This window comes from Anarrhichthys ocellatus, unplaced genomic scaffold, assembly GCF_004355925.1.
Source record: "Anarrhichthys ocellatus isolate YVR2014 unplaced genomic scaffold, GSC_Weel_1.0 scaffold39, whole genome shotgun sequence".
Lineage (NCBI taxonomy): Eukaryota > Metazoa > Chordata > Actinopteri > Perciformes > Anarhichadidae > Anarrhichthys > Anarrhichthys ocellatus.
This window is the reverse complement of record NW_022280069.1, coordinates 790,415-818,005: the sequence shown is the minus strand read 5'-3', so window position 1 is coordinate 818,005 and position 27,591 is coordinate 790,415. Positions and strand designations below refer to the sequence as shown.

Genomic DNA, 27,591 nt, shown 5'->3' with positions numbered 1-27,591 from the left:
AATAGGATATTATAATGTATCAATATAACATTTTGATATAAAAACCATGAAAAAAGAAAGAACACTATTCCTTTAATTGCAGCATTAACTGTGTGTTATTGTTCAATGTCATATATTTTCAAGTGCACGAGCAGAGATTGGGAGTATTTAGTTTGCCTGTTAATGCCTCTCAACATGCCGGTGGTGAACCGGGGGCTCATAGTTAACGGCGCTAACCGTAGCTGCGTTCCAAATCTCATACTTCTTTCTTTTTACTTTTAGTGCACACTGCAGCTGCCCTTACAAAAGTATGTACTGTTGCATGCAGTATGCAGTATTCAATTGGGACATTTAATACTTCCTCAACATGGCACCTTGAACTTTGACCCTCTTCCTCATATATGTGCTGTGCAAAGGATTGTGGGTCAGAATAGCAAGAAAAGCATGCTGGCTTACATACTGCAAAAAGTGACCTGGTGTAGTAATATTTATATTAAGGAACTATATATAAATATATATAGACATTTGTACTGTAAGCGTTACCTAAAGTAACCACCAGATGGCGACAGGTATTTACCCTAAAAACAAACTACATACATTTGATCAGTCATCATGTTCTCCCTAAATGACAAGAAGTATATTTACACCATGAAACAATAAAAATACTCTACACTGTGACTGTTGGTTATCATAAACACCAGCCAACACAGTATATCCCACAAGCTCCCGTAGATATAAGAATATTACTGTTTGTCAGAGGTTGTACAGGATTTGAATGCCTCATGGAGATTATTGAGTCGTATTGCATCATAGTTACTCAACACATGTACCAGTGTAGTTTCACATTTAAGCGCCTGTTCGCTGCTGTGATTCATTACATTACGTTTAGAGCTGCAGATAAGGGCTGGCGGAGTCATTAGACTGGCCCTGGCTGCGTTATTGTGTCCATGAAATTTGATCCTGTCTGGAGAGCGAATTGTGTGTCAACCAGGCGTGACCTTGCTGTTTTGTTAAGGCAGGTAAAGAGGACACAATCAACAACCAATTAAGAGTCAACAGCTGCAGACACACACACATGCAGTGTAGAGCTGCAGTTGGTCTCTGGAGGTTTATTTTGGTTTTGTGGAGATGATAATGTGGTGTGTCAGGGCTTCAGCCGCCGCAGGGAGACGCGTGCAGCTGCGTTCATCTGCTGTGTCGCATTACCAACAGGTTCTCTTTCCTACGGTGTAGAATGTCAAATGATGATTGGTTCATTGATCACATGCTGAAATCCTGAAACTGATTAATTGACTAAACGTTTCAGTTCTATACATTCTCCCAGGGGTGGACTCGGGCTGTTTGAGGGGCAGGGCCGAAAAAATATAAAAAGGGCACCGGCAAGCAGAAAGTGTCCTAGCATGTAGACCTTTTATTGCATTTTTGGTGGTAATTTACTGGCAACACAGTGTTAAAATGTTAATTGGGGTAGATTCATAACAAATGTATTTCTAAATATGAAATGACTCAATGAAGTGTATCATTTGGAGTTATTTTCAAGGCTGTATCAGTTAACCTCCGTCTTTGTTATCCTTGTGCAGCCAGAAGTGAAGTGTCCCTCTGGGCCACCGTAGGGCTAGACGGGCCTTAATACCTCCGCCGTATCGATAGCCTCTGCATGCTGCTATCGTTCTCTGATCCCGACTGTTTTTTTGTGGTTGATACAGCTTATTTGTTTTAGTGTTATATTTTCTTTGTCTTTTTGCCTTTATTAGATTAGACAGAGACTGGAAAGTGGAGAGAGAGGGGACGACATGGAGCAAAGGGTTGGTTCAGATTCGAACCCCGGCCACTGCGTTAAGGACTCTGGTGGGTGAGCAACCCTGCCGAGGATTTCTCAGATAATTTCTTAAAAAAAGCTTTCTTTGCTTTCATGGCTTGTTCTCTTCATATCCCAGTAAATACGTTTTTTTGTTCTTTCACAATTTTCAAAACATTGTCAGTTATTATTTATAGCACTTTAAAGTAATTCATTTTGTTTACAGCACTTGAACATTTTGGGGAAAGACCTCCCCTAAAAAAGCTCTAAACTCACCGTATAGCGACCTCTCCAGCTCCAAATTGCAGACTAAGATAACGTCATAGTGGAACATTCAGCAGCTAAAGATATACTGGTACTCTGCAGCCACTGCCAAGGACAAGGGCAGACTGCAGTGCTCCGCGGAGTTCGCCTTATTTTTTTTTTACTATATCTTACTTTGTTTATTTCAGGCACCAATACACCAAAGCAAAAACATGTATGTGAGAAGGTACTTGGCAATAAGATGTATTCTGATACTGATTCGTAACCCCTGTTCTTTTGAAATGCACAGACAATTAATTTAATTTGAAAATCTAAAAATACAAATACGATATCCGACACCACAAAGTCACATTATCAATTTTCACAAATATAATTAAATGTATAATCTATAGTAAATCTCACTGCTTATTTACAAGCTTTATTTCTGACGCATTGGCTCATTTATAGGTTTTAACTCGTGGTTTCAGTATTACACTAACATTCAGTATTTGTGTCGAAACCTAAATTTAAAAGGATTTCAGTCGTTTTCCACCAGGGGCATCCTTGCAATTTTTTTTTTCTTTTTAACATGGCCAATTATAGGCACGAGCCCAAGCACGTGCAGGGAGAGGCTCGTCTTGCACGGTTCATTGCACCAACCATTTGGTGCATATGGAGCCAGTGGCAGTCTAACCGAGATACACTGAGCGCGAGCGTGCAGAGCGCATTTCCCTCCACCTGGTTGTGTGAATCACCTTTAAATAGTGTGACCTTGCAATATTAACGTTCACCTGTGGTTTGAATCACTGAGGTGACAAAACAAATAACTTGCCTCCACCGTTTCAGGTTTCATGCCAAGCCAGCAAACCCCCCTCATATTTCTGAGAGGAATGGTGTCTGCTGGAGGAGGGATGGGGGTGGAGGAGGAGGAGGAAGAGGAGGAGGGGGCGGTGTCTCCATCCAAGAGGGATGTTGTGTAGTAAGTGAAGGGGGCGGAGGGTGCAGCTCTCTGCTACTACGTCAGTGTACATCACAGGGGCACACAGGATTTTGCTTCATGTACTCCGGGGTGACTCCCTGCACGGAAAAAAAGCGAATCCCGGTCACCCCTAAAACGCGCCGACATTAGCACCAAAAAAGGTAAGAAAATGCATAATCCTCCTTAAATGTGCAATTTAATCTTAATCTTCAATTTAAAGCGTCAATGGCCCTAATTTCCTCGACTGCTGCCGGTATATCGACCGTGTATTCAGGAGCATGAGATCAGGGAGATTTGCATGTGTTTATGCTCCAATTCGACATTAATATATCACTAAAAACGAGTTTGAAGGCCTTCTCTGCGCTACGCGATGACCCCTAAACTGGTACGCGACGGGATGCAATGAGTACAACCGATTCATGGATGAGAAAGTAAACGATATTCGTCCGAATTTTTGCAATTGGGCAATATTTTAAGATTTCAGATTGCGGATTTTGGCGAAACGCGCCCTTCGTTCTTGTTCTTGCTGGGAGGTCTTGTGCGTTAAGAGCGATCTTTATCATCCATCCGAGCGCACAGGGTTGACTTTAAGGAGGAGAAGGGCAGGAGGTTACAAGTGTTGTGATTTAATGTCATTAAACAGCACATTAGGTCCGGCTTCCTGTCATCGATCCAGTTTCGTCTAATTGGCGATGCTTTTGGCACCGATGCCCTTGCCCCTTCTCTGTCGCCTGTTCCTCCTCCTCCTCTCTTCAGTACACGGCCATACCTTTTTTTTTTTTTTTTAGTTCTTACTCAATCCCCACTGTCAGATTATTTAAAAAAAGTTGTCCTGGTTTTCTGTTGTTACATTAAATTAGTACAATCTCAGGGAACGCGCCGGTGGAGCTGGGCGCCCTCTCCTGCGTCGTGCGCCAAAATGACCTTGTAGAAACCCAGCGGGGAGAATGTGATGGAGAAAAAGAGTGATGAGCAATGTTTCCTCTGCTTTGCGGTGGTTTCTGACAGTGGCGCTGAAAGGACTATGCTCAGAGAGGGACGTTGTTTGATAATGTGATCTGCCCTTTGACTCTTGTTTGGAAGAGTTGGAACATGATGGATGGATTCATGGTCTATTCCGGGTTCAGAGGCGATGCGTTTTTACAACTTGGCATGTCTGATGTCTTGTTCCTGTGGCAGCCATGATTACAGCTGAGGCAGTTTCTGAGCTATGTCTGCATCGACTCACATGATGGGTGGCAGTGAGGGGAGCAGCTTCTGATGCAAACCTGCAGCACTATACTGACAGCCCTCTTTGCTTAAAAAAAAAAATCAGATTTATGATTCAAAACCTGCCACACTTTCAGCCTCTTAATTATCTGGAATCAGGCTGTAACAAGAGCAACATCTTAACCATGACATACAGTTTAGCAGCTCCTCTTTAAAAGGCTTCACAGCGATCAAACGTACCCTCTTGACAGTTTTGTTTTGGCTTTTTGCTTTTGGTTGTGACTGGATCTTGAGTTGATTTCCGATGCACTCTTACATTCTCCAGGAAAATATCATTTTTTTGTGTTGTGGTGATTCAGTGCTGGTTCTGCAATCCATCCTTCAGTCCATTTTCTGCACCTGTGCAGTGTCGTCCTGAGCTGGAGTCCTTGGACGTGTTAGTTCCTGTGCAGGAGGAGAACACACCCACATAGAAAGGCCCAAGCCAGCCGTGGGATTTGAACCCCAGACCTTCTTAACAGTGCAAATCATTAAAGTTTTTTTAATATGAATCCTATTGAGCTGCTACTTAACATACAGCAAAAGAGGCCGTAGCCATGGGTAAAGATGCCTGCTTCAACTTCGCAGTGGTGCTGTAAATCGATTTAGATTGCTGCAAATAATAAACCCAAATCCATTCTCCAGCACATCACTTCTAGAGCTGCAACGATAAGTCGATTTAGCCATTTGTAGAAAATCAACCAGCAACTATTTTGATAATTATCAATCGTTTGTCACTTTCAAAATGCTCATATGGACGTTTGGACTGTTGGTTGAATATAACAAGCTGTCTAATCCCGTCATCCTGAGCTGGTTAATGGCAGATACTCATCATAATCAATGATGCCACTGAAAACATGCCCATGTTGTTCCACAGTCTGTGGCTAAAGATTGAAAAGATGTTTCGATGATGTTTCTTTGCCCTGAGCCGTCGCTCAGCACAACAAAAGCAGGGCGACTTGACATCAGTGCCGCAGGTGAGGCTGACGTTCACGCAGCTTAGCACACTGGAGCTCCACTTAGAACCAGGAGGAGCTGAGGGAGCTGCTCTGTTTGGTGTTCTCATTTTCTGCCAGGCTACCCCTGCTGATTGGGCCTTGCTCCGCTCCGTCCGCAGAGATTAGCCCCGTCACAAGTTACAACTCGCCTCTCCCTGCAGCTGGGAGCAGTGGAGCCAGATATATATTAGCATAACAGCTAAAAAGGAAAAAAAACTGTGCAGTAGAGCACAGATATCCTCTTCAACTACCCCATCAGGGTGTTGTCAAGATCAGCAATTAGCAGCTGTTTCAACGTTTAGATCAGTGCTTCGAGGAAACGGGTTCATTTGAGCTGCATGGTTTTTCTAGACCGATCTGTTTTTGGCTCGTGATGCTGCCGCTGAGATGTTCCCCTCGTCTAAAGATTTACTGAGAGACTGAGAGATAATCGATGGCCTTCTCTGTCGTCCCCAGATTGGTGGGTCGAAGCAGCAATTGGTGTCAAGTGCATAACTCTCCATTAACAACTGACAGTGCATTTGTTTCTTATATAAAAGATGAGGTGTCTTCTGCTTTTAAACAAATGCATTCATATTCATTGGCCCTGCCTTTTTTGCTTGATTTTTATATTGGAGAGATCTGTTTATTACAATAGTTTTGGATTGTCACCACTCTCGTATCTGTGCGTTAAGTATGGAGCTGGAGGCAGTTAGCTTAGCTTAGCATAGGGACTGGAAACAGCATGTAACTCCCATTAAAACCACAACGTTTTACAGTCCTGTTTGTGCACAGATTAAACAAATGACCACATGTTAATTAGTGAGCTTCATGTGAGCTGTTAGATATATTTTTTAGCTTTAGAGAGAGAGGTCAGCTGTTTCCCCTGCCTTTCTTTATGCTAGGCTAAGCTAATTGCAGCCATACTTCACTCCATACTTGACACACAACACTATGCAAGAAAGCACAAATGCATATTTCGTAAAAACGTTGTCATTTTTCTTTAATATGTGAACGGTTTCTATTTCCCTGTGGTTTGTACCTAATCACAAAATCTTTGAAGAAACCTTCAAGGAGATTATTAAGAACTCCGACTACCTGTTAAATAGAGCAGCTGCTCTTCTCCACTCCACTACTTTAATTAACGACAAGTGTTCGGTGCAGTAATGGGATGAGACTCACCGCAGCTCCGGCTGAAACACAAATAGATTTGATGCACATGGAAGCAGGAGCAAAGCTTGTAGTGGCAACAGTTTAATTGAAACAACCATAAAAGAAACCCAGTGTTCACTTAGAGAGAGTGTCTGCAGTGGAAGTGATGTCTGCAGAGAGTTTGGCCTACATATCCTTTGGAAGTAGTGTTGTTGTCTTGCAGTTGATAATTCACTATTGCACAGATCATGTTAATCTGATTTCTTGTTATTGTCACGATTCATTTGTCACATTTTCGTAATGAATTCAGCTTTTTACTTTTTTGCAGTGGTGGGATGTAATTAAGTAGGCTACATTTACTCAAGTACTGTACTTAAGTACATATTTGTGTTACATTTCCAGTTTTTCCATTTTATGTTAAAGGTATATCTCGTCTTTACTCCATCTCAGAGTCAAATATTGTATTTATTCCGTTACATTTGTCTGACAGCTTTGGTTACTTTTCAGATTACAGTCGGCCCCTTCCTGTTCACTTAAAACCGTGGATCCCCAAATGTGGTGTTTTTAAATTTCTGTCCTACTTCTTAAGCTAAATTAACAATTTAAAAAGCCTCTTGGATCAGCTGAAAAAAATGCATCATCACAGACTCATAGACTGTCTCATAGGAAGTAGACTTTTTAGAAATAATTCGTTTCAGCACAACCTTGCACATCGACAGCACTAAAATGCAACATAATGCATAATGCATGCAATTTTACTGCACAATCATTACTTTTACTTTTGATACTTTAAGTAAATTTAGCTGACAATACTTACACACTTTTATTTAAGAGGTCTTGAATGCAGGACTTTTACTTGTAGTGGAGTATTTTCACAGCTTTTATTTGATTAAAGGATCTGAATACTTCTTCCACCACTGGGGATTTTGCATTTTCTCAGCAGGTCAGTCCTTTTCTAACAAACACACCTTCAGTTTGAGACATTTTGAGATGACTGCAGGTCACAACACCATTAACTTGTGGAGACACTTGTGGTGAATGCTAATGAACTACACATTAGTTTTAATTTCTAATGCAGTGAAAAAACCCACACGGTTGTATTTTGCACAACCGTTTTTCTCTGCCGTGCTGCAGGGTTTTGAACTGCACCTCTCCGCTGCCCTCAGTCTGACTCCTCTTTAGTCCATTTTGCAGCGAGCAAAGCCAAAATGGATGCAGAGCTCTGACGTCACGCAGTGTTGCTAGCCGCCTCGGTGCCACCAGGGTGACGGTGCACGCTGAACGCTCGAGCAGCAGAACAATGACGTGACTCATGTTAGGCTGCAGATTCTCCCAAAGGGGACTTTGCAGCCGGGGAGGAGCTATGACCCAGTGAGCCTAACAACCAATCATCACACCCTCCTCTCAGGCTGCTGTTATATCCTCAGCCTGGATGGGCCTGAAGCCATGCAGAAACATGGTGCAGCTGAGTAAAACTGTCACTTCCTGTGTGACTCTGTGCAGATGTCACACTGTGGTCGGTGCAGATGAGCAGGAGCTGGACTGAAGCTGCTGTGAGAAGAGGGTTGTTGTTGTTTTTTATCGCAAACATTCATCACTGCTGAGGGGGGAGTTGACTCGGGCACCTCCGCCCTTGTGGCCAGAAAACAATACATGAATAATTGATCCTTCACACAGCCTCAGGAGGACTCCCCTGGAAGCTCAGACCAGAGCAGATAGAAAAACGATGGATGAGGACGAATGAAGAAGGCTGGTTGATGGCGGAAATTCAGAGCTACTTCAAGAGGCCTTGGCTGGGTCAACATGATGAAGCCAGACTGTGTGTATGTGTGTGTGCGTTTGTGTAAGAAGTTCAAAAGAATACTAAATTAGTATGCTCCACCTCCCCCTGCTTCAGTCTAGAGGACGTTTAAATGACTTCCCCAGTGAGGGTTGGGGGGGGTTAAACCAACTTACACAAAGAGTTTATATGATTTCGATTAGTGTCAGAGGACGGTATTGATTTAACCTTTGACTCCTCCGACCCACAAGGTGCTCGTTAACAAAAAAATGAGCCGATACAAATCATTTTAGCAAGAAAATTACTTTTTCATAATTTTGTATTTATTTGCAAAACTCTTGCTTCCACAAAGATCTAAAGGGAACGCTGTTCATTTACACAAAGTGTCATTAAATATTTAGTTGTGGTGAGTATTATGATTAGCAGAATTGAATCTTTTTCATGGTTTGGCACAAAGCTTTGTCATGTAATTGCTGCACAGCCTTCACGTTCAAAACATCCATAATCCGTTAAAATAATTTAACTTTTAATTCAGTTAAAAAAATGAATACTAGTAGTATAGAGAAGAGTGTAACTTCCTAAGAGACATTATTGTTGGGTTTTCTGTTGACACTTTAAAAAGACTAATATTCCACAGTCATGATAGTGTGTGTGTGTGTGTGTGTGTGTGTATGTATGTATGTATATATATATATATATATATATATATATATATATATATATATATATAGTCACTGTATCAGCTATCTTGTCTCACTCTTTCCACATTGGCGAGCTGTTTTTAAATGAACATACGGCTGAACGTAATCTCCTCCTGCTGTCTGAGCTCGCTTTATTATGAGCGTAGGTGTTTGTTGACTGAGTCTTGTGGGGGTAAATCTTCAAACTGAGCAGGCGAGTGGGCTGTGCTGACCCGAGCCAGAATGCAACGCTCCTGAATGCACTCATGAGAGCAGAAAAGACTCCAACGGAGATATTAGCGGCCATCCAGTGGATTGAGCACACAGACAAAGCCAGATTTGATCATTGTGTGCTTCAGGAGTTTATTTTTTTGTGCATCTCAGTGGGCTGTGAGGAGTAATTGTATAGATGGACGTGTTTTCCGTTGGTCTCAAGTGGCGATTCTGAGGAACAAATGCCCTTTGTTAACGTGGAAAACAAAAACAAGAACGCAAAACTGCTGGAGTTGCTGAAGTTTTGCTGTTAGAAAGAACTTCTCTCACCAAGACGACTGCTGTGCTTTGTTCCTTCCAGCCTGCATCTCGGAAAAATACTGAATGTCAAACTTAAGCTGATTAGTTTTTTTGTCAGAATGGATATGTACAGTGGCGTTTCAGGAAAGGAACTCGTCGCATCTCATTCGGCGGCGATGCTTTCTCTTGTCAGCTTGCCGTCTTGATCAGGATTGCACCGCTGAGTCTCAGGGACAATCTATCGAAAAACTCCCTGCGTGCGTCACGACAAGAAATCATAGATGTCAAGAGAAATGAATTAGCAGCCATCTGCAGCTCTGAGGATTCCACTGATCTAATCATCACCATCTCCCTCTCAGACACACACACTGCATTAATCTCTCACTTTTGCATACATGCATTTCTTTTTCAGCCTTTGGCCCCCGCATCTGTGTGTACACACATACACACACACAGACACACACACAGACACAGACTGTCATCACTCACGCTCCTCTCTGTCACACTCGCTAACTGCAGCGTTTGTGCCGTCAAAGTGAGCATCAAGATTTAATTCAGTGTGCAAACGTGTGAAGGAAAAGTGGAGAAAACACTTCGGCAATGAAACCAAAATTGCATTAAGACACAGTATGAATGCTGCAAGACTAGGTGACAACTAATAATTCATATTTATCGACTTCCAGTGGAACTTTATCTTGGTCATATGAGAGTGTCGTGTTATCTTATCACATAAACTTCAACTGCACAGCTTTGTTTCTGTAGATAAGAGCAGAAACAATTCATCAATTAGTTGATTTATAATAACAAAAAACAGCTATTTTAATATCCGATTAATCTTAAGTCATTTTATTTCTAGCAAAACATGAATTGGTTTTATGTGTGACAATAAAATATGTTTGGTTTTTAGACTGTTAATCTGCCAAAACAAGACATTTGAAGACGCCATCTGGGGCTGTAAAATTGTAACATGCATTCTTAACTGTTATCTGACCTTTTTTATTGATAATGGAAATAACTCTTAGCTGGAGAATGATCGCTTATGCATGAAGCTGTGTGTTAATCTGTGTCCCGATGAAAGCGGAGGTTATATTTGGAGACGGGAATGACTCATCCTGGCAGCCAACGAACGAGCTGTTAATTGGATGCAACTTTAATTGAACGCGAGAAACTCTTATGTAAAATAATGTACCTGAGGCACTGAGAGCTCCAATAAGAAAAGTAGAAATGTGCTCATATCAGCTCTGTTGTTTACTGAATTACAGCAAATAAATCAAGAGGCCTCTAAAAAACCTTATTCTTAAGGCCCCACTACTGTGCCATCAAATGGGGAAATTATGGATGTCCTGTACATCATTAATCCCAAATTCAGCCCGATATATTTTGGATCTACACTAGAATTTGAAATGCATTTTTGTGGGAGTGAACAATCCCAAAATCCCCGTTGTTTCCTGGTGGAGTTTGTTGCTGCTTCCTGGTGTTGCTGTGGGTATGTTTGTTGTTCTCTGTTGAAAAGTCTTTTCACTATTTGACTCGTTACAATATGTTCTTGCCGGAAACTCTGAAGGCTCTCGGGTATTTTAACACAAGCAGAACAGCAGCCTATCATTTCTGTTCCATGAAGCCATCTTGCTTCGTGTCAGAAAGAAACCCAGGAGGTGAATATAAATATCGTTTAGAGGTGTTGTTTGTCACAATGCGATGCTGTATATTGCTTTAAAACTGTATTATTTGGGTGTTGGCCTCCCGGTGGCAGTGTGTTGACATATTATGACCGTATGAAGTTGAAATGGGGGATGTGTTGCACATCTAGCAGACAGGAAGTAACATTAGCATCTATTTGGAGTTGTGTTTAAATCATTTTAGTCCTCACTCTTTTATCTTTATTTTGGTCTCCACCAACTTCTGAGGGAAATGTCTGACTTTTGGGCTGCAAAATGCTCCATTATTTTTACCAGCTATAGTATCTAACTAATCCAGTCTGCTGTTTGGTGTTGTGCAGGTAGTTTTGCCTTTTTTTTTGGTGCTGAAAACGTGGCTGATGTGAGCGATGAGACTGAACTAAGACAGTGAAGTTGTGGGCCCATGCGGCTCTCAACATTGTGACGGCTGAGCCGGCGGCTCGCAGCTAACGGTGCTGTCAGACATGAGTAATGTGGTTAAACTACTCTACAAACAGATGCAGTGACAAAACCACAACGTTGACATCCGTTTATGTGAACATGGTAGTTAACAGTCAAATTCAGGGATAGAAATGAGTCGTGATTCATCATGAACACCTCTCTATAGGTCTCGTTTTGGGCATAAGGGAAGAGAAAGAAAGCAGAAGAAAAGATGGTAACTCATGCTGTCCAGAAAATCAGTGTGAGTGTGATAGGCTAGTTTATTGAGAGGACGTTTTAGTGTGGTTTAAGGGCGACGGTGGCGGTGCTCTATATGAACTGCTCACTGGTTTCTTCCTCCTCATCCATCTTCTGGGAGCCCTTAAATGCTTGTCTTTTTTCCTGCCAAGAGCTGTCTGCTGCTAAACGGGTCTTGTATTTCCACTTAATAAAACGTCCCGCTCCTCTCAGAGTGCCAATACCTGATGTGAAAGGAGAAATCCATTTTGGGCAGTTTATCAGATGCTCTTAACGTTTGAGTTTTAACAGTGCAGTGAAGAGTAATTGATAAATGCTCTAGGCTATCGGTGACTTGTGAATAGATGTGATGCGCTGGTGTTGAAAGAACTACTGCCGTGTCAGAATCTGGTTTATGTGGTTATAACTCCTCCAGTGGTGGCTGGAGATCTCTAGTGCTTCTCTGAAAGGTAAATAGTTGAGAGGTCTATTCACAAATGAAATGTAATATTCCCAATATAATACAGCACTCTACTGAAGAATGAGACGGTGTAGTAGATCTAAAAACAGCTGCCTGCTGCGGCTGGAAACAACACCGATGAAATGGGTGAGAATGAACAAATGAAGTGTGAAAGATGCAAGAGAGCTCCATAGAGCTGAGGGTGATAATTCTTTGTCGCTATGAGTGACCCCTCTCTCTTCAGACATACTCATTTGATCCTTTGTGAAAATAAGATTATTGAATAGTGAAGCTATAAGTGCAGTTGACTTTAAGGTGTTTACTGCTCATTCCATTCTGCATCCAGGCCTTGGTGTCCCAGACGCCAGACGGGACCAAGCCCCTCAATGTTTCCATCCCCAGGCGATCGGTAAAACTGTGTGATTATTCGGTGCAGCGTGGACTACGTGGTGCAGCTCCGAGATGTCACGATTCATTTAGCTCCCCTGTTTTTCCCTGCCATCTTTTGCCGGCATGCTTTTAGCCGGCCACGTTGCACGTGTGTTGGTGTGTGTGTGTGAGGCTTCCAGTCCCTCTGGCGTCTTCTCTGCTCACTAAAAAGAAAAAGGGATTACATAATTAAGTCTTTCAGCATTGGCAAACGACAGCCCCCTCTTGACTGATAATTTATTATCAATTTACACTTCATTACAGATGCCAGAACAGTTTGGAAAAGGGCTTTGTTCCACAATATTTTTTTATCCATTTTCTCTTGAGCCTTTTGGCCAGTTGCATACAAAGACATTATCAATATATAATGTGTTTATTGAGAGCACGCTGATATTTTCCCTGCAGCAATGAAGCAGCCACAGTAACCCTACATATGCACTCGAGTTGACTTGTTATTCATAGGCAGAGAAACCACCAACACTCACTCTCATCTCAGTATCTCCGGCTGGTGAAAGGCTAATCTGAGTGTGATGGGCTGCCTCATTGCATTCAGATGGGCCTCAAGAGTCTCCTTCTACAGAGGTCGTGAGGAGGACCAACCAATCGGCTGACTCCTCATAGAAAATGGATCGACTGTGCAGAGATGGATGTAGGAGATTTCAGCTGTACAATGTCTGAAGTTAGAGACAAGAAACACAGATTTATTGTAAGCAGCATACTTCATAATATGAAATTAAGCAGTTGTACTTGCTTGGAGGCAGCAGAGCTTTGGTAGTTCACATTTCACATCTATACAGAAAATACCATTGACGAGTCATAATGGGTCAGATGTAGTAAATATTGCGACCTGCTATTTAAAGCGCCATGATGAGTCGTGTTACATCCCTGATAATGCATGTGCATCTTACAGGGGGAATGATAACGTTATCAGCCATAACACACACACACACACACAGTAATCTTGCTCTCCATGCACAACATATTTACATGGCTGTAAAACCCTCCTCTGTTCCCTTCACATTATGTGTCTTTTATGGGAGCAGTGCAGGCTGGGTAAATGTCAAAACTGATGAAGATACAAACTGAACTGATTGATTATTTTAACTGACTGCTGTCGTTTACTGAACCACAGTCTGTAGGCTACAGAACATAGTGACATGTTGTCGGCCATGAATTTGAGACGAGAGTGTGGATTTGAAGCCTGGAGTTTGAGTTTATCACTTGGCAGTTTGTTTTTGAGCCATGAAATCCAATTGTGTGCTGCAGGGTGGAGCTAAGAGGACTGAAGCTTACACAGCCCTCAGTATATTTCTAATGCAGCAACCTCTTTCAAAGACGTAGATTTCAGGAATTGAAGTTTAGATTCTAATGGAGAGAAAATAAAAATGCATATTCCATACAGATGGGATTATTTCATGATTTATTTGTCAAACATGAGAGAAAAGTCAATATGTTTGGATTTTGAACAAAAATTACTTTTGATGATGTCCCCTCGGTCTGTGGGAAATTATTATAAAGTTTATAATTATAGCTTTTTCCACGAATCAACTGTCCCTTGCCAAGCCCCGCCCGTTGAACGCTATGATTGGCCAAGCAACAGACTGACTCAACAGCAGCTGAGCATGTGAGTCAAAGCTGAGCAACTAATACAAAGCAACTTATTGACACGACTATGTAGCCATTATCCAACGGACTCCACAAGGAATGGAAGCACATGCTTGAATGTCCTGGCCGGGACAATGTGAATTGGTCACTCGGTTATCACAGACATGCAAGTGAAAACTAAAATGAGCAAATGATAGGATGAGATCCAGGCTGGTGACCAAGCACCAAATGTCTTTCACAACATTTGCTGATGATGTGATGCTGCCGGTCAGAGTGAGAATCTGTTGAACCATAAGAGGGTTTTTTTCTCAAGACAACCACAAAATGAAGAATATGAATAAAGGGATTACTAACGATAAGAGGTGCTATAGATCTTTACGCTGGACCGTATCATTTGAGCCCAGCTGGAAACTGGAAACTGAAGTTTCTGTCCAAATCCTGTGGCCTGAGGAATGTTTGTGAGGCTGGAAATCCAAAGAAATAATTCGGCAACAAATGTTTTTTTGCAGCCAGTTTAAACGGAGCTGTTAAGTGAGAAATTGAGCAAGACCTGACCCGAAGGCAGCGCCACAGAGGCTAAAGTCACCCATGTACACGAGTCATGGCTTCAGCCTTGGCTCTTTGTTCCTGTGGTTCAGCCTGAAGTGTTTTTGACCCCCAAACGTTTGTCACTGATGCAGCTCAGCCTCCTCTCCTGCCTGCCTGAAGTAATATGTAAACGACATTAATTCAACATAGTGGTGTGGTGGTGATGCATGGTGTAACTGATTCATTTAAGATTATCAGGGTGGAAACCACAGACCCCATTTGTTCCAGACGTAACTCTCCTAACAACAGTTTGATGAATTGACATAAAATTGTCTGCATGCATTTTGTGTTTCCCAATTCACCGTGGTGATGCCCGTACCACCTAGAGGCTGACCTTTGTGGTTTTGAGTGAAATATCTTCAACGATGATTGGATCAATTGCCATGACATTTGGTAAAGACATTCACATTCCCCTACGGATGAAATCTTGCAACTTTAGTTATCACTTCACTTTGCATATTGTGCCATCATTAGGTGAACATTTTATTTTGTTTAAAAATGTGTTTTGTTTATGGGCAAATACCTGCAAAACTAATAACTTCCCATCTGGTATTCCCGTTAACATGAATCATCTGGTTGCATAATGCCAGAGCTGTCATCATTACACAAACTAGTATTCTGTAATCTCGGTATTATATTATTCTGACAATATCCTGACAAGCCAAGTGAAGGGAGCTCTACAATAAGAGAACCATTAACAAAACGTCCCCCCTCCTCCTTGGGTTTTAGTTTCAGCTGGCTTTTGGTGAACGTGTTCATAGAAACTCCGTCGTCCCAGCAGACCCGATCGTCGTGTGATGTTGACTCGGCAGTAGTCTGTGTCTGTTCAGCACCCCCGAGGTTACACAGGAAGCGTTCAAAGATTCCCTCCCTCCCGCCCTCCCACTGCCTGCTACCCTTCCTCCTCTTTTCCGGATACGTCTGCTGTCGTTTTCTTGCTGTAATAAAATAGTTTTGCTCAAATATTGTTACACTAATAGGTTAAACACATTTTAATGAACAGGAACAACGTAATAATAAGTGTCAACAAGGTTAGTCTGCAGTTTATTAGCACTTATCTGGGGTAATGTAACACCACCCCTCCATTGTAATTACATGGCTCATTGATAATTATGCTGCCAGTGCAGTCTGATCACCTCCTAGACACGAGACAACAACAAATATTGAGCACTTGGCCCATATTGATACCATGACGTTGTCAATGCCAAGATAAGATTAAAGGTCTGTGTGTCACCCATTAGAACCATCTGCAGTTCGATAGTGTTTTACTTACTACAAGTGCTTCTGAGTTTCTTAGATAAACACTTATGCGACGCATCAACCGTTAAATAGTGCTGTCTAACAGGAAGGGAAAGTAATGGGGTGGTGTTGCATAAGAAACGAGCAGTGTCATTTTTCATTTTGTGCTTTCAGTGTGAACAGGTGTATGACAGGACATGAAAAATTAGGAACCAAGTTGGGAAGCTTATGACAAATGCAGCACTATAGGAGGCAGGCTTTGACACGAAGCTATTCTGCAGTAAGTCAGCGTTTGTGGTCGTGTTGTTGCGTGCTGCAGGCTCCCCGGGCTGAACTCTTTCTTTCTTTCTTTCTTTCTTTCTTTCTTTCCCCCCCCCATGCTGAGCCGCGGCTGCTGTTCTCTTTAAAGAGACTATGGGAAGCTACTGGAATGATTTCAGTGTTGGCTACGGCTGCAGTCGATCCCCAGAGACTCGCTCTGCGGGGAAATATCATCTGTGTTTGGTCTCATGAGCACATACATGTTGGAGATGTGTTACCGTGGCAGGCCCACTGTAAACAATTTCCTATCTTAGCTTCAGGAGACCAGGGTGTGCAGCTGGGTATTCACTGGCCAAAATATGTCCTTAACATTGATAGCTTAGCCAAAGCTGTGATTTCCAGAAAGTTGGCAACAGTGTGTGAATTTAAATGAAAATGCAATATTAATACAACATTTATTCATTATTAGTACAACAATGTTTGAAAACATATTCCTTAAAGTAAAATATAGAAAAAATGTGTAAAACACCATTCATCAAATGCATCCTAAAGCTAATCTTCTCCCCTCAATATTCAATGTTTCATATCTAGCTGCATATTGGTGTACAGCAACGAGCATCATTGAACACAACAGCTGTGCACACGGCTCGCAAGCAGGTGCCAAAGTTTTTGGATGTTCTGGATCCTCTGTGCGCCATGCATCACTCACAAGTCTGCCACACAGATAAAACAGTCTGCTTAAACTGCAGCATCAGTGATTTATTTGTTGAATATAAAAAAAAAGTTTGTTACTGCTGTTGTTGATGAACACATCTGGGCTGGTGTTTTTCAGTGTAAGAGGCTGGAGGGTGATCGGAGTTTCACTCTGCCACTTCTTCCTCATGAGAATTGGGTCTGTATTTGATTTGTCACTAGATTGTGTCGCTGTAAACCGACCAGGTTGTCTTTGCATTCTTTGTCAAAATCAACATTTGTCTGTTTTTCGCAGACAAATGTTTGTATCAAAGCTACATTTTAAACAATATATAGCATGTCAAGTGCTCACTGAAACCCATATGCTGCTGATGTTTTCCCCTATTGCGTTTGTTTTGCCCATTTGTAGTGCTTGCGGCCTTTTCTTTGGCGCAGCATGTCCCCGCCAGTGAGACAAACAAGGGCAGCACCACAGTGACATAAGTGTCATGGAAACTAGCAGGGTGGCCTGCTGATAGATTTACAATAGCTCTTTTTTTGCTCTGTTCTGTTTTCTTTTCTCTTCTTAACTTGATGCGTACTAAGATAATGGAGACAGGAAATTAAAAGTAGTGATGAAATGGTGTGTGTGTGTGTGTGTGTGTGTGTGAGTGAGTGAGAGCAGGAAGATGACAAAGGATGGACGAACAAAGGGAAGGAAGATGTAGACATTATGTTCTGACTCTCTAGTAATAGATGTGTGGTTTTAAGTCAGAGTTCACAGATTGTAATCATGAGTGTCCTCAGTGGGAGCTTCAATCTGACCTTAACAGTAGTAGTACCTTCTATGTACATGTCCTATACAGTGCCGCACTGCAGCCCTGCTTGGTAATCACAGATGTCTGTGTCACAGCATGGATCCATCTTATGAAGGCTCTGCCGTGTGCCACAACGTAAATGCCACACTGTGAATTGAGCCGAGCTGAGGAGAGAGCCATGAAATGACTGCTGTTCAGTCATTATAGGTCAACGAGCTCCAAGACTCAGATGTCAGCACCTTAAAGCTGTTGTGTCCTTCTTTTTTACTTCCTGGCATTAGTGCTGAGATAAGCAGGATGAGTCCTGCAAATGTCAACGCGATGTGAATGCCAACGGTCCTTCAGTATGAATTGGCTCTGATCTAGATTGTGCCAACAATGGACGTCTCTCCCTCACATGCACCAGTGTGATCAATCGTGCTGACGCAACTCCTTTTTCTTTGCTTTTCCACAGGATTTGGTATCCGAGTGCACGCTGGCCACAGACCAGCAGTGCAGTGGAGCAGGGAGCTGTCTGCGGTGCTGAATTCATCAGCTAACAGAAAATCCCCCAGTGCACACTCATGTGCTTGGGCCGCTCCTGATAGCTCCCATTCCTAGCAGTAACTGACCACCACCTCCACATCCAAGATGGACGACGACACGCGCTACAGAGACGGGCGCTCAGACTTTGTCCGCGGCGCCAAGGACATCGCCAAAGTGGCCAAAAAACAGGTCGGCAAGAAGATGGGACGCGGCGCGGACAAAGTGGCCGACGAGTACACCAAGCGCTCCTACAAACGCTTTGAGGAGGAAGATGATGATGAAGACTACGCCGGCGTGCCAGGCAACGACGGCGGGTATTATCGCAATGACAGCCGGGCCAATGACGACGAAGGTCACAGCGACTCCACTGAAGGACATGACGAGGACGACGAGATCTATGAAGGTGAGTACCAGGGGATCCCGAGGGCTGACTCGGGCAAGGCCGGCGGCATGGATGGGGTGACGGACGCCCAGGCGCCGCAGTTAAGGGATCTGTCGGCCTACGAGGCCGAGAGGAGGAAAGACCAGGAGGAGCTGGCCCAGCAGTACGAGACCATCCTGCAGGAGTGCGGCCACGGGAAGTTCCAGTGGACGCTCTACTTTGTCCTGGGGCTGGCGTTGATGGCGGATGGCGTGGAGATCTTTGTGGTCGGCTTCGTGCTGCCCAGCGCAGAGAAGGACATGTGTCTATCTGAGCCCAACAAGGGCATGCTGGGTAAGATTTCCACATATTTTGCTTCTTATTTGAATGAAAAACTTTAAGATGGTAGTCATAGCAGTACCAACATAGTCTCGTGTTTCTGTCCACTCAGCAACTGTTTCCAACTCATCTGCTGTCTTCTGTGCCCTTTCTCTGTTTGTTTTCGACTCCGTTCCTCCTTTGGGAGTTTATGCCACCACTTCACATTTCATCTCTGCCTTATCTTAGCAGTTACCTTTGCAGTTTATCCCCCAGTAATTGCTTTTCTACAGCCATAGTTGGCAGAGGAACTACAGCTATTTAAGATTCAACTGCCCGTGCAGACTCTGAACAGCCGTAGAATTCTAATCGAACCCTTCAGCCTCTCCGTTCTCTGCTTCAGTGTGTATTATGTGTATCTCAGGTTGTGAAGGTGATTGTGGGCATTTTTTATTAAAATTGTTTTAAATGCCAATGTACTCCATTTGTCTTCCTCCTGTTTGCCTCCTCATAGTTTGTGCGGCATGTCTTTCGCTTTGCCCACTTCACAGCATACAGAAACACAGACCTCGTCGTGGTCGTTTTCCTATCCTCAGGGCCAATGTCCAATCAGTCCACACCCTGCCTCGCCATCTGTCATTGGCTGCCCAGCAAGACCACCATGAACAAGGGCCAGAGGTCTCTCAGAGATTACAAATTCAAACGCATTGTTCAAATAACATAAATAACTTATAAAATATGTATTTAACAAGCGTGTCAGGAGATACAAAGAGAAACATCTTCCCCATAGAGACACCCAGAGAGGGATTTAGTTTTATTCCAGTGGATGAAATATAGATTGACATCAGTGAGATATTCTTGTCCAGATTTGTTGGACATTAATGCGACATTTTCACAGCATGCAAAGCTCACACCCATTCTTTGGTGCGTTGTTGAAAGAAGAAAGGATTCGGGTAAAATTCAGTAAATGTCCTTATATGCTAAACATAGCAGCAGGCTAATACAAACGGACATCATCTGCAAATACATTGATTTTGATCGTCTCATTCAGAGGCTGCTCAATCCACATCATCCCACTTAAAAAAAAGGATTGCAGTCGACGTGGTCTCAAATGTGCATTCACGTTATCTAGTTTTGATGAGATCTGATGACATCATTTCCAGTGCTCTCACGGGGTTTTGACTGTACAGCTGTGCTGCTGACACGTGACTGAACATTGTCCCCCTGCAGATGGGGATGCCTGTGTATTGAGCGTCCGTGCTGTTGGATAATGGAACGGTGGCCCTCATGCAACCCTAACTATCGCCATCCTCTGACAGATCGATTCAGTCTGATTGCTTTCTTTTTTCAAAAGGTCACAAGTTTAGATTTTCTTTTGCTGATCAAGTACAGTGTGCTTGTTTTCAGCTCAAGTGCAAGCTGGTCAGTGAGCTGCTGCACTGTATCAGTGGAGGGAGTTACAATGGCTATACTCCTATAATTGTAATACGTACTGTGCAGTGTTCTATCTGTTTTAAGTGAAGTAGAGTTTTACGTAAACACACAAACATTTGGCAGGCATCCATGCCTTTAATTGGTTACTGGGATGTGTGATTTTTCCCGGTGGTCCATGCACGGCACAAGGTATGGATTGCAGTGCCGACATGTTCGGTGGCTTGTGTGTGTGTGTGTGTGTCTGTGTGTGTGAGCGAGTATGTCTGTCTGCTCGTACATCCATAACAATTTTGACTGTGTGTGCATGTGGGCCATCTTTGAAATGTGTGAGTGAGTGTTTGTCCATTACAATGGTGACAAAATAAAGCAACAGAGGCAGCAAGAATAGCACTGTGCAAAGACACTCCAGTGAAAGACCATTCAGGAAGGAATAAATGAAGCAAAGAGAGAGAAAAAATTCAAGTTCAAAGTTTGCAGCCGCCAAATAAAACAGTTTTTATAAAAAGTAGTAAAATATTTCCCTCTGTAATGTAGCAGAGTAACAGAATTACCTATTCCTATAAGATGGAAACATTTTCTACTCTGTTACTTCCAGCTTCTCTCCCTCCCTCCCTTCTATCTCTCTCCCTCCCCTCTCTCTGCTGGTTTTGTGTCATGCCAGTAGGGAGCCAGTAGGGAGACACGACCGGCCCCCTGATTCCCTCCCCTCTCCCTGTTACGCAACACGCCTGACTCATTCTACAGAGCCTCCTTTGCTCATGCCTCTCTGCATCCCATGATTCCTAGTGTCCTCTTCCCCAACCCCCCATCCTCACCCTCTTCTTCTTCTTCTTCTTCTTCCGCACAAGGTCCATATAGAGCTTCCCTTTGCCGTCATAGTGCCAGTAACTTTAACCGGACGCACTGTGGTGGAATCATGTATTGTGTGTGTGTGCGTCTGTACTGTATTGTGTGTGCGGTGTGGGACAGATAGCGGCTGCACATGTGTGAGGGTTAATCGCCTGCAGAATATTAACTCCCTCACAGCAGAGAGCATTCAGATGTAGGCAGAGAAGGATTCAGAGGCAAGTTCGACAAATAAAAACCTTCATCCACATAAACAAATTTTCTCTCATGGCCTTTTTGACTTTCTTAGATGTGCTGTAAGTATGTATCACAGATCCCATATTCATTGCATGTTCCACCATTGCAGAAAAGAAGGAAATAAAAAGCAGAACAAGCACAGAGAGGCTTTGAAATGACAGCAGTGATGCCTGCGTGGTGCAGCAGTTTTTTTCCCACAATGAGCTGGAGGAGACACTTTCCCAGGCAGCAGAGAAGCGCAGAGTGGTTGTCATTGATTTGTCCTTGTTGTGAAGCTGCAGAGGTTGCATCTGCAGCTTTTTGCCATAATGGGAAAAAGAAAGCGTGGTTTGTTCCGTGCAGCAGCTCTGGAGGGAGGTTTCTAGAAAAGCGCTGGAAAAGTACTTTAATGTCAAGATTATTTCACACTGTCGAGCCTTCGGTGTGCTCTGCCTGTTGTGACTATTTTGTTGCGTTAGGTTTTTAAGAACAAAGGATGAAGGAGCCTGCAGGCCGCAGGTACTCTTCTGCTGCGAGCTTCTTACTGCGCACGCGCATCAGAAGAATGAGCTAGATCCGGTTCAAATTAAAACAATATTTAATGTACTACACAAAGTTCACTTACAAACTGAATTAACTATCAATAGTAATGTTCTCGAGAGCAGAGACCACATACACGCATCTCCTCACAGTCCGGCGCGGCCAGTGAGCTGAAAATGAGAGCTGCAGTGATCTGAGGTAAACTCCCTAAAACATTGTCTTTTGTATCCCCTGAGAGTCGGAAAGTGTCCGATACCGTCATAAAATGTGTGAATGACCCTCCGTGGCGATTAGTGATTGGCTTCATTTGAATTCTGTCCCCTCCCATTATCGATCCCTTATCAAATAATAATACCTACAGTGACTATACTTCTATGATTTAATACATTCAATGAGTTAATATACTGTAACATATAATATCCTCTATAAGTAAGAATATTGTAAACCTATAATACATTCCATGTGGAAACATATTGTGACTAACATATTTATTATTGTAACACTTCTACTCACCACTAGGGGTGTTATTAAATCCTACTAATAATGCGTTTAATACTGAAATTCTCCACAGTTGACAAAGGAAAAAATATCTGTATACCGTCCTTCTGTTTGATATTCTGCTGTAGATTGCAGCTGTAATATTTGCTCTCTGCATTGCGCCTCTAAGCAATAGCTTCTTTGACAAAGCTATTGCACAGAAATATTTGTGTATCATAATGTCTCCTTGGCATTTTAATGAACATAGAATAAAGAGCTGAGATCAATGAAGGACGACAGATGTGATGGGAGAGGACTACTTGTGTCAGTTTGATTTATTAGCAGCTGGGAGACGTTGGCAGAGGAAAATGTAAACGTTTAGTCAAATTTGATTTTGATGGAAATGATTGTCAGAAATGAATTAAGCTTGGATATTAGCATTCAGCTAACATCTGAAAAGAAATATGCAAGCCATCAGTTGACGGCTGGATTAATTTTTTTCCCTCTCTGTTGGAAGTAATGTTCTGAATATACAACTTTAAAATTCTGAGCTTTTTCTCTGAACATGAAACGGCTCCATAATAACAAACTGACGACTCACAGATACTCTTATCCTGAGTAACCGACTATAATAAAGCCTGTTAATAGAATACAAACCTAGATCTACACTGCATGCAGAACAAGAGCTTTCTTCTCTAAAATGACGACAAACAGTGAAGTGAGTGTTGCACTACCATTGAAGGTGAATTGAGGGTGTCATTTCTGACCATGTGCTAAATAGAGCTTTATGTATGTATGCAGGTGATTTGAAGGTGTGTTGTAAAACCTGCATTCACATCACATCGTAGTGCAGCCCTCACTGTCACAGGGCGAGGCAGCCGCTGCTTTCAGCGGTTAGCAGTGAGGAGTGTGATGGCTGACTGGCCAAGTCAACTGATGAGGGCGTGTGTTCTCCTCGGGTGGTGACGAGCCTCGGCCTCCCGGCTCATTCAAAGAGCCCTGTGCGCTCTGGCAGAAAGGGAAAACTGGCTATTAATAGTGCCCCCCTGCCCTCTCCCTCCCTCGCTCATGAACACAGACACACAACCCTGCACTGGCACACACTTTCTCTTTCCATGTTCATGCACACACACACCCACACACACACACACACACACACTGCCCAGCAGCCTTTGGGATCTCTGTCACAGGGCAGACTGGCCAACGTCCTGCTCCTCCTTTCTTTTTTTTCACACTCTCTCTCTCTCTCTCTCTCCCCCCACTTCCTCCCCAGAGTGATGAGGTACTCGGCTGACTGAAGACTCCTGCTTCTCCTCTCTCTCGTCATTTCACTCCCCATCCTGCTCAACTCTCTCTCTCTCTTTCTCTTTCGAATACCACAACATATGAATTATTAAAGAATGGACTAGACTGAGATATTTGTGTGTGAGATGCACATCCCCAACCCCTTCAATGTGAAGCAAATACTGCAACGAATGCCTCGGGGGCTTAACAAACATCCACCAACAGGAAACATATTTAACTGAACAAAATGCACAATCTAAGGAGTCAAATTGTCAAATAAATACAACATGAATCAGTGGTCGACAGCATCACTGCTGCTGGATGTTTTAAAGTGCAGAAATCCTCATTGTCGGCAGAACAAATATGTCACCCTCAAACCTCATTATGGGCTTTGAATGTTCTTACCGCTTTTCACAACACTGATAACAAATGCAAATGCCAGATGTACACTGTACACTCAAAATACAGCAGCTTAGTACTCTGGAGTACAAAAGATTGTACTGTTGCTCAGAAGTTAGCGACAGTTGCTTTTTTAAACATCCAGCAGTTGGGGGACCACATCAGTGTTAATTTGGAGTCAAAAGTAAGTTCAATAATCACTCTCCTTTTAGCGCTCATAGGGAAATATCTGCCTATTTACCTGCTTAATGCTCCACCATGTTCACTGGCTAGCTACTAACTTTTCTGTCTGCTGTTTGGTGCTGAGCAGTACAGTTTTAATGGCTGTAGAGAGTGAACTAAAACAATGGGCTGAAAGCCGATGAAGCCCACAGAGTTAAAGGGAAACTGCAGAGTTGGGTGATAATTCTTTGTGGGTTCATCACCTACTGCCACATACAAGTTAGTTTCTAAGACTACAGAAACTGCTTTGTACCTTTTTTGTGGTGATCATTCGGTACAAGTCTCAAGAGAGCCCATTATGTTCCTGTGTAGGACGTCTGTGTAAGATGTAAAAACTGTAAAGTCACAAACTGCTTTGCCTTTGCATATTGATAACCGCACGCTTTTGCTTCATCATCTCCTGATGAATAAAGAACAGTCTCTGGACAGTTTCTGTTGTCTTACAAGACGGTACTTTAATACTTTATTAGAACTGGTGTCGGGACTCCACACATCAGAGGCTGCAGAGGGTCTGCTAGATAACTCCTCCTCATCGCACCCATGAGAACAAGGTCATATAGAGGGGTGTGTATGGCTCTTCTCTGGCTATCTTCTCCAAACACCAGAATCCAGTCATAAACAATTACCAACAAGCATACACCCGAAGCTGTATGCTGTTCTCTGCTACAACTCCCAATCAATTATTTTGCCCCTCAGTTAAATGAGATAAATTGGGACATGTTTTATCCTTGAGCCAGATGCAGCTGCTAACAAGCCACGCAGATGGAGAGACCTGAGCCGGCTGTTTGTGACGACAGAGGGAGATTGGGGAGGGGGGGAGAGATAGTGATCCTGTTGCAGTGAGTGAAAAGGGTGACCGGTCATCCCAGCAGATTCCCAGACCTCAGACTTTAGAAGATGCACTTTAAGGCCCATCCCGGTCACCATGGCTGTTTTTCTGTCTGCCTGATCGTCACCAAATCTTGCTGCATTGCGACGACGGCTATTGAGCCCAGTCGTCATCACCGTCAGCCTGCCAGGGCGAAACGCGTGCAGACACAGACAAAGTAGTAGTACACACTTACAGTACATGGGAGTATTGACACAGACTCGCAGGAGTAAACACACGCAGATGTGGGATTACACACCTGCTTTGCACACAAAGAATCCCCTGCAATCAATCAAACAAGGGAATGAAAGTCACCTTCTTCCCCGATTCAGCACTGCAGTGTTGACACAGAAACAGACAGACAGACAGAGGAGAGCCAGAGGGAACGAGAGAATGAGTCACAAACACACACTGCTGTCAATGCATTCAAAGGTCTTTTCATCCAAAGTAAAAGGGAAACCCCTCTTCATATTGTACCACGGCAAGAACATCCGTCCTCAGTGCTAAACTCTGCTTTTATTGGTCATATCAACAAGAGTCTACAGCTAGCTAGCTAATATTTTAATTGTGTTCGATTTCATCATCCCAGCAGCTAGCTTGTTAGACTGCGTGATGGATGATCTTAGCTGAGCCAACTGATCAGCTTAAAGCCCATGTAGGCGTCCTCTTTTGTTTTCTCTCTTAAATAAAAGACCCCATGATTGCTTATCCGTCGGGTTCATTCACACCATTCAGTGGTAAAGAAGCATCTTGTGCCCTCATTGTCGCGGCTCGTCTCCTTGAATGTTGGTGCTTTTAAGCAAAAGGCAAGCTGGTCGTTACAAACAGGCTGTGACAATGCAGAATGAAACATATTGCTGTGCAATTTAACCACCACACAACTTATTTTATTTTATGTAAAAGTGACTTGTACAGTTTAAAACATAAATGTCACCACTTGATACACTGCAATAGCTTCAAATCTGTTGTCCCTTGGCAGGTCAAAACACTAACGGCACATGGCTGTTAAGGTAAGGGAAAGAACTTGGTCAAGAAAACCTAAAGTCCAATGTTGTATCGTCCCCTCCATCCACCCCGACCTCCTTAGTCACTCAATAATAACGCCACCGGACTTATAACTTACCAATTACTACGACTGCTAGAGGGCTTCCTCACTTCAGTGTAAACATATATCTTTTTGGGGCATTTAATTAAACAACTCAATGTCTCGCAGATATTGTAGATGGCGAGAATAAAATTTAAAAATTTAAAAATAAACATTGGTATCTGACAAGTGTACCTTATTGGCCCAGGACGTCGATCGTCAAACTGATTTTAAATCCACAGAATCGACTTGTGGCCTAGACTTTGGTACAGTATGATGAGCAGTGAAACAGTGGGCTGTGTTGATTATCCAATCAGAATGAAGTATTTGACAAAGCTGCGGGAGATGCATGCTGGACACGCTGGGTTTAATTTGCCCATTTAATAAAAAAAACATATAACATTTAATCCAAGCTTTTTTTACATCCAGAAAACTGAGAGTGACATTTAAATGCAGATGTCAAGATGAGACACCGGCCTCACCACCACCCATAACTGTGTCACTGCAGGCTCAGGGACCGTGGAGACTGTTGACAGGATGTCAATAAGGCAGCGATTGCTAGGGGGGGGGGGGGGGGGTGTGTGGGGGGGGGGGTGGGTGTGTGTGAGAGAGAGAGATGGAGCAGCATGTCTCAGTCAGCTAGAGAGACAGGCAGAGAGAAAGAGCCTGGCTTGGATAAGCACATGGGATGTGAGTCATGTTAGCATCTCAAATCACAAGACTGGGTTGACAACGTTACCGTTTGTTTCTGCTATCTGGCGGTGACTTCCTGACGCGAGAGAGAACGACTTTCTACTTGATATTCAGTCTGTATGTGTCAAATGAGATGATACTGGAGGAAAAAAAGATGTTTTGGTGCAAAAAAACAGAAGTAGTTGGGAGGTATCTCTGATTACTGCTCTTCTGTTACTTTTAATTGATATGTTAGGAATAGGTTGACATTTTGCGATATATGCTTCTTCATTGTTTTGCCTAGAGTTAGATGAGGAGATCGATTGACCCAATGCCTCTCGCGTGATTACGAATGCCACTGCTTTTATTGCCAAGACCTGTGTAGCACTCAAACGCCAGGATTAGCCAGGCGTCCATGCTTCATGAGGTACCGCTAACCTGATTTGTTACGATCCAGTGTCCTGACCACTTTATCTCATATTTGTTCAATCTGTACACAAACAACAAGGCCAAACAACAAGTTGTTGGAGCTACATGTTGGTGAGCGCAGGGTGCACTCTTTTTTTAGATTCATGCTTACTTGAGCTT

General features: G+C 43.0%; 1 protein-coding gene across 1 annotated transcript in view; it reads left to right on the top strand.

The window, feature by feature from the left end:
• The first annotated feature begins 2,973 nt into the window (after positions 1 to 2,973).
• The window catches only part of sv2a (synaptic vesicle glycoprotein 2A), a 40,049-nt gene continuing 15,431 nt past the window's right edge, over positions 2,974 to 27,591 (top strand). Inside the window, exons 1-2 of the mRNA XM_031867374.1 lie at positions 2,974 to 3,160; positions 18,212 to 18,997. Of these exons, the coding sequence (XP_031723234.1) occupies positions 18,388 to 18,997 (610 nt within the window). The 5' untranslated portion in view covers positions 2,974 to 3,160; positions 18,212 to 18,387. The remainder of the gene's footprint in view (positions 3,161 to 18,211; positions 18,998 to 27,591) is intronic.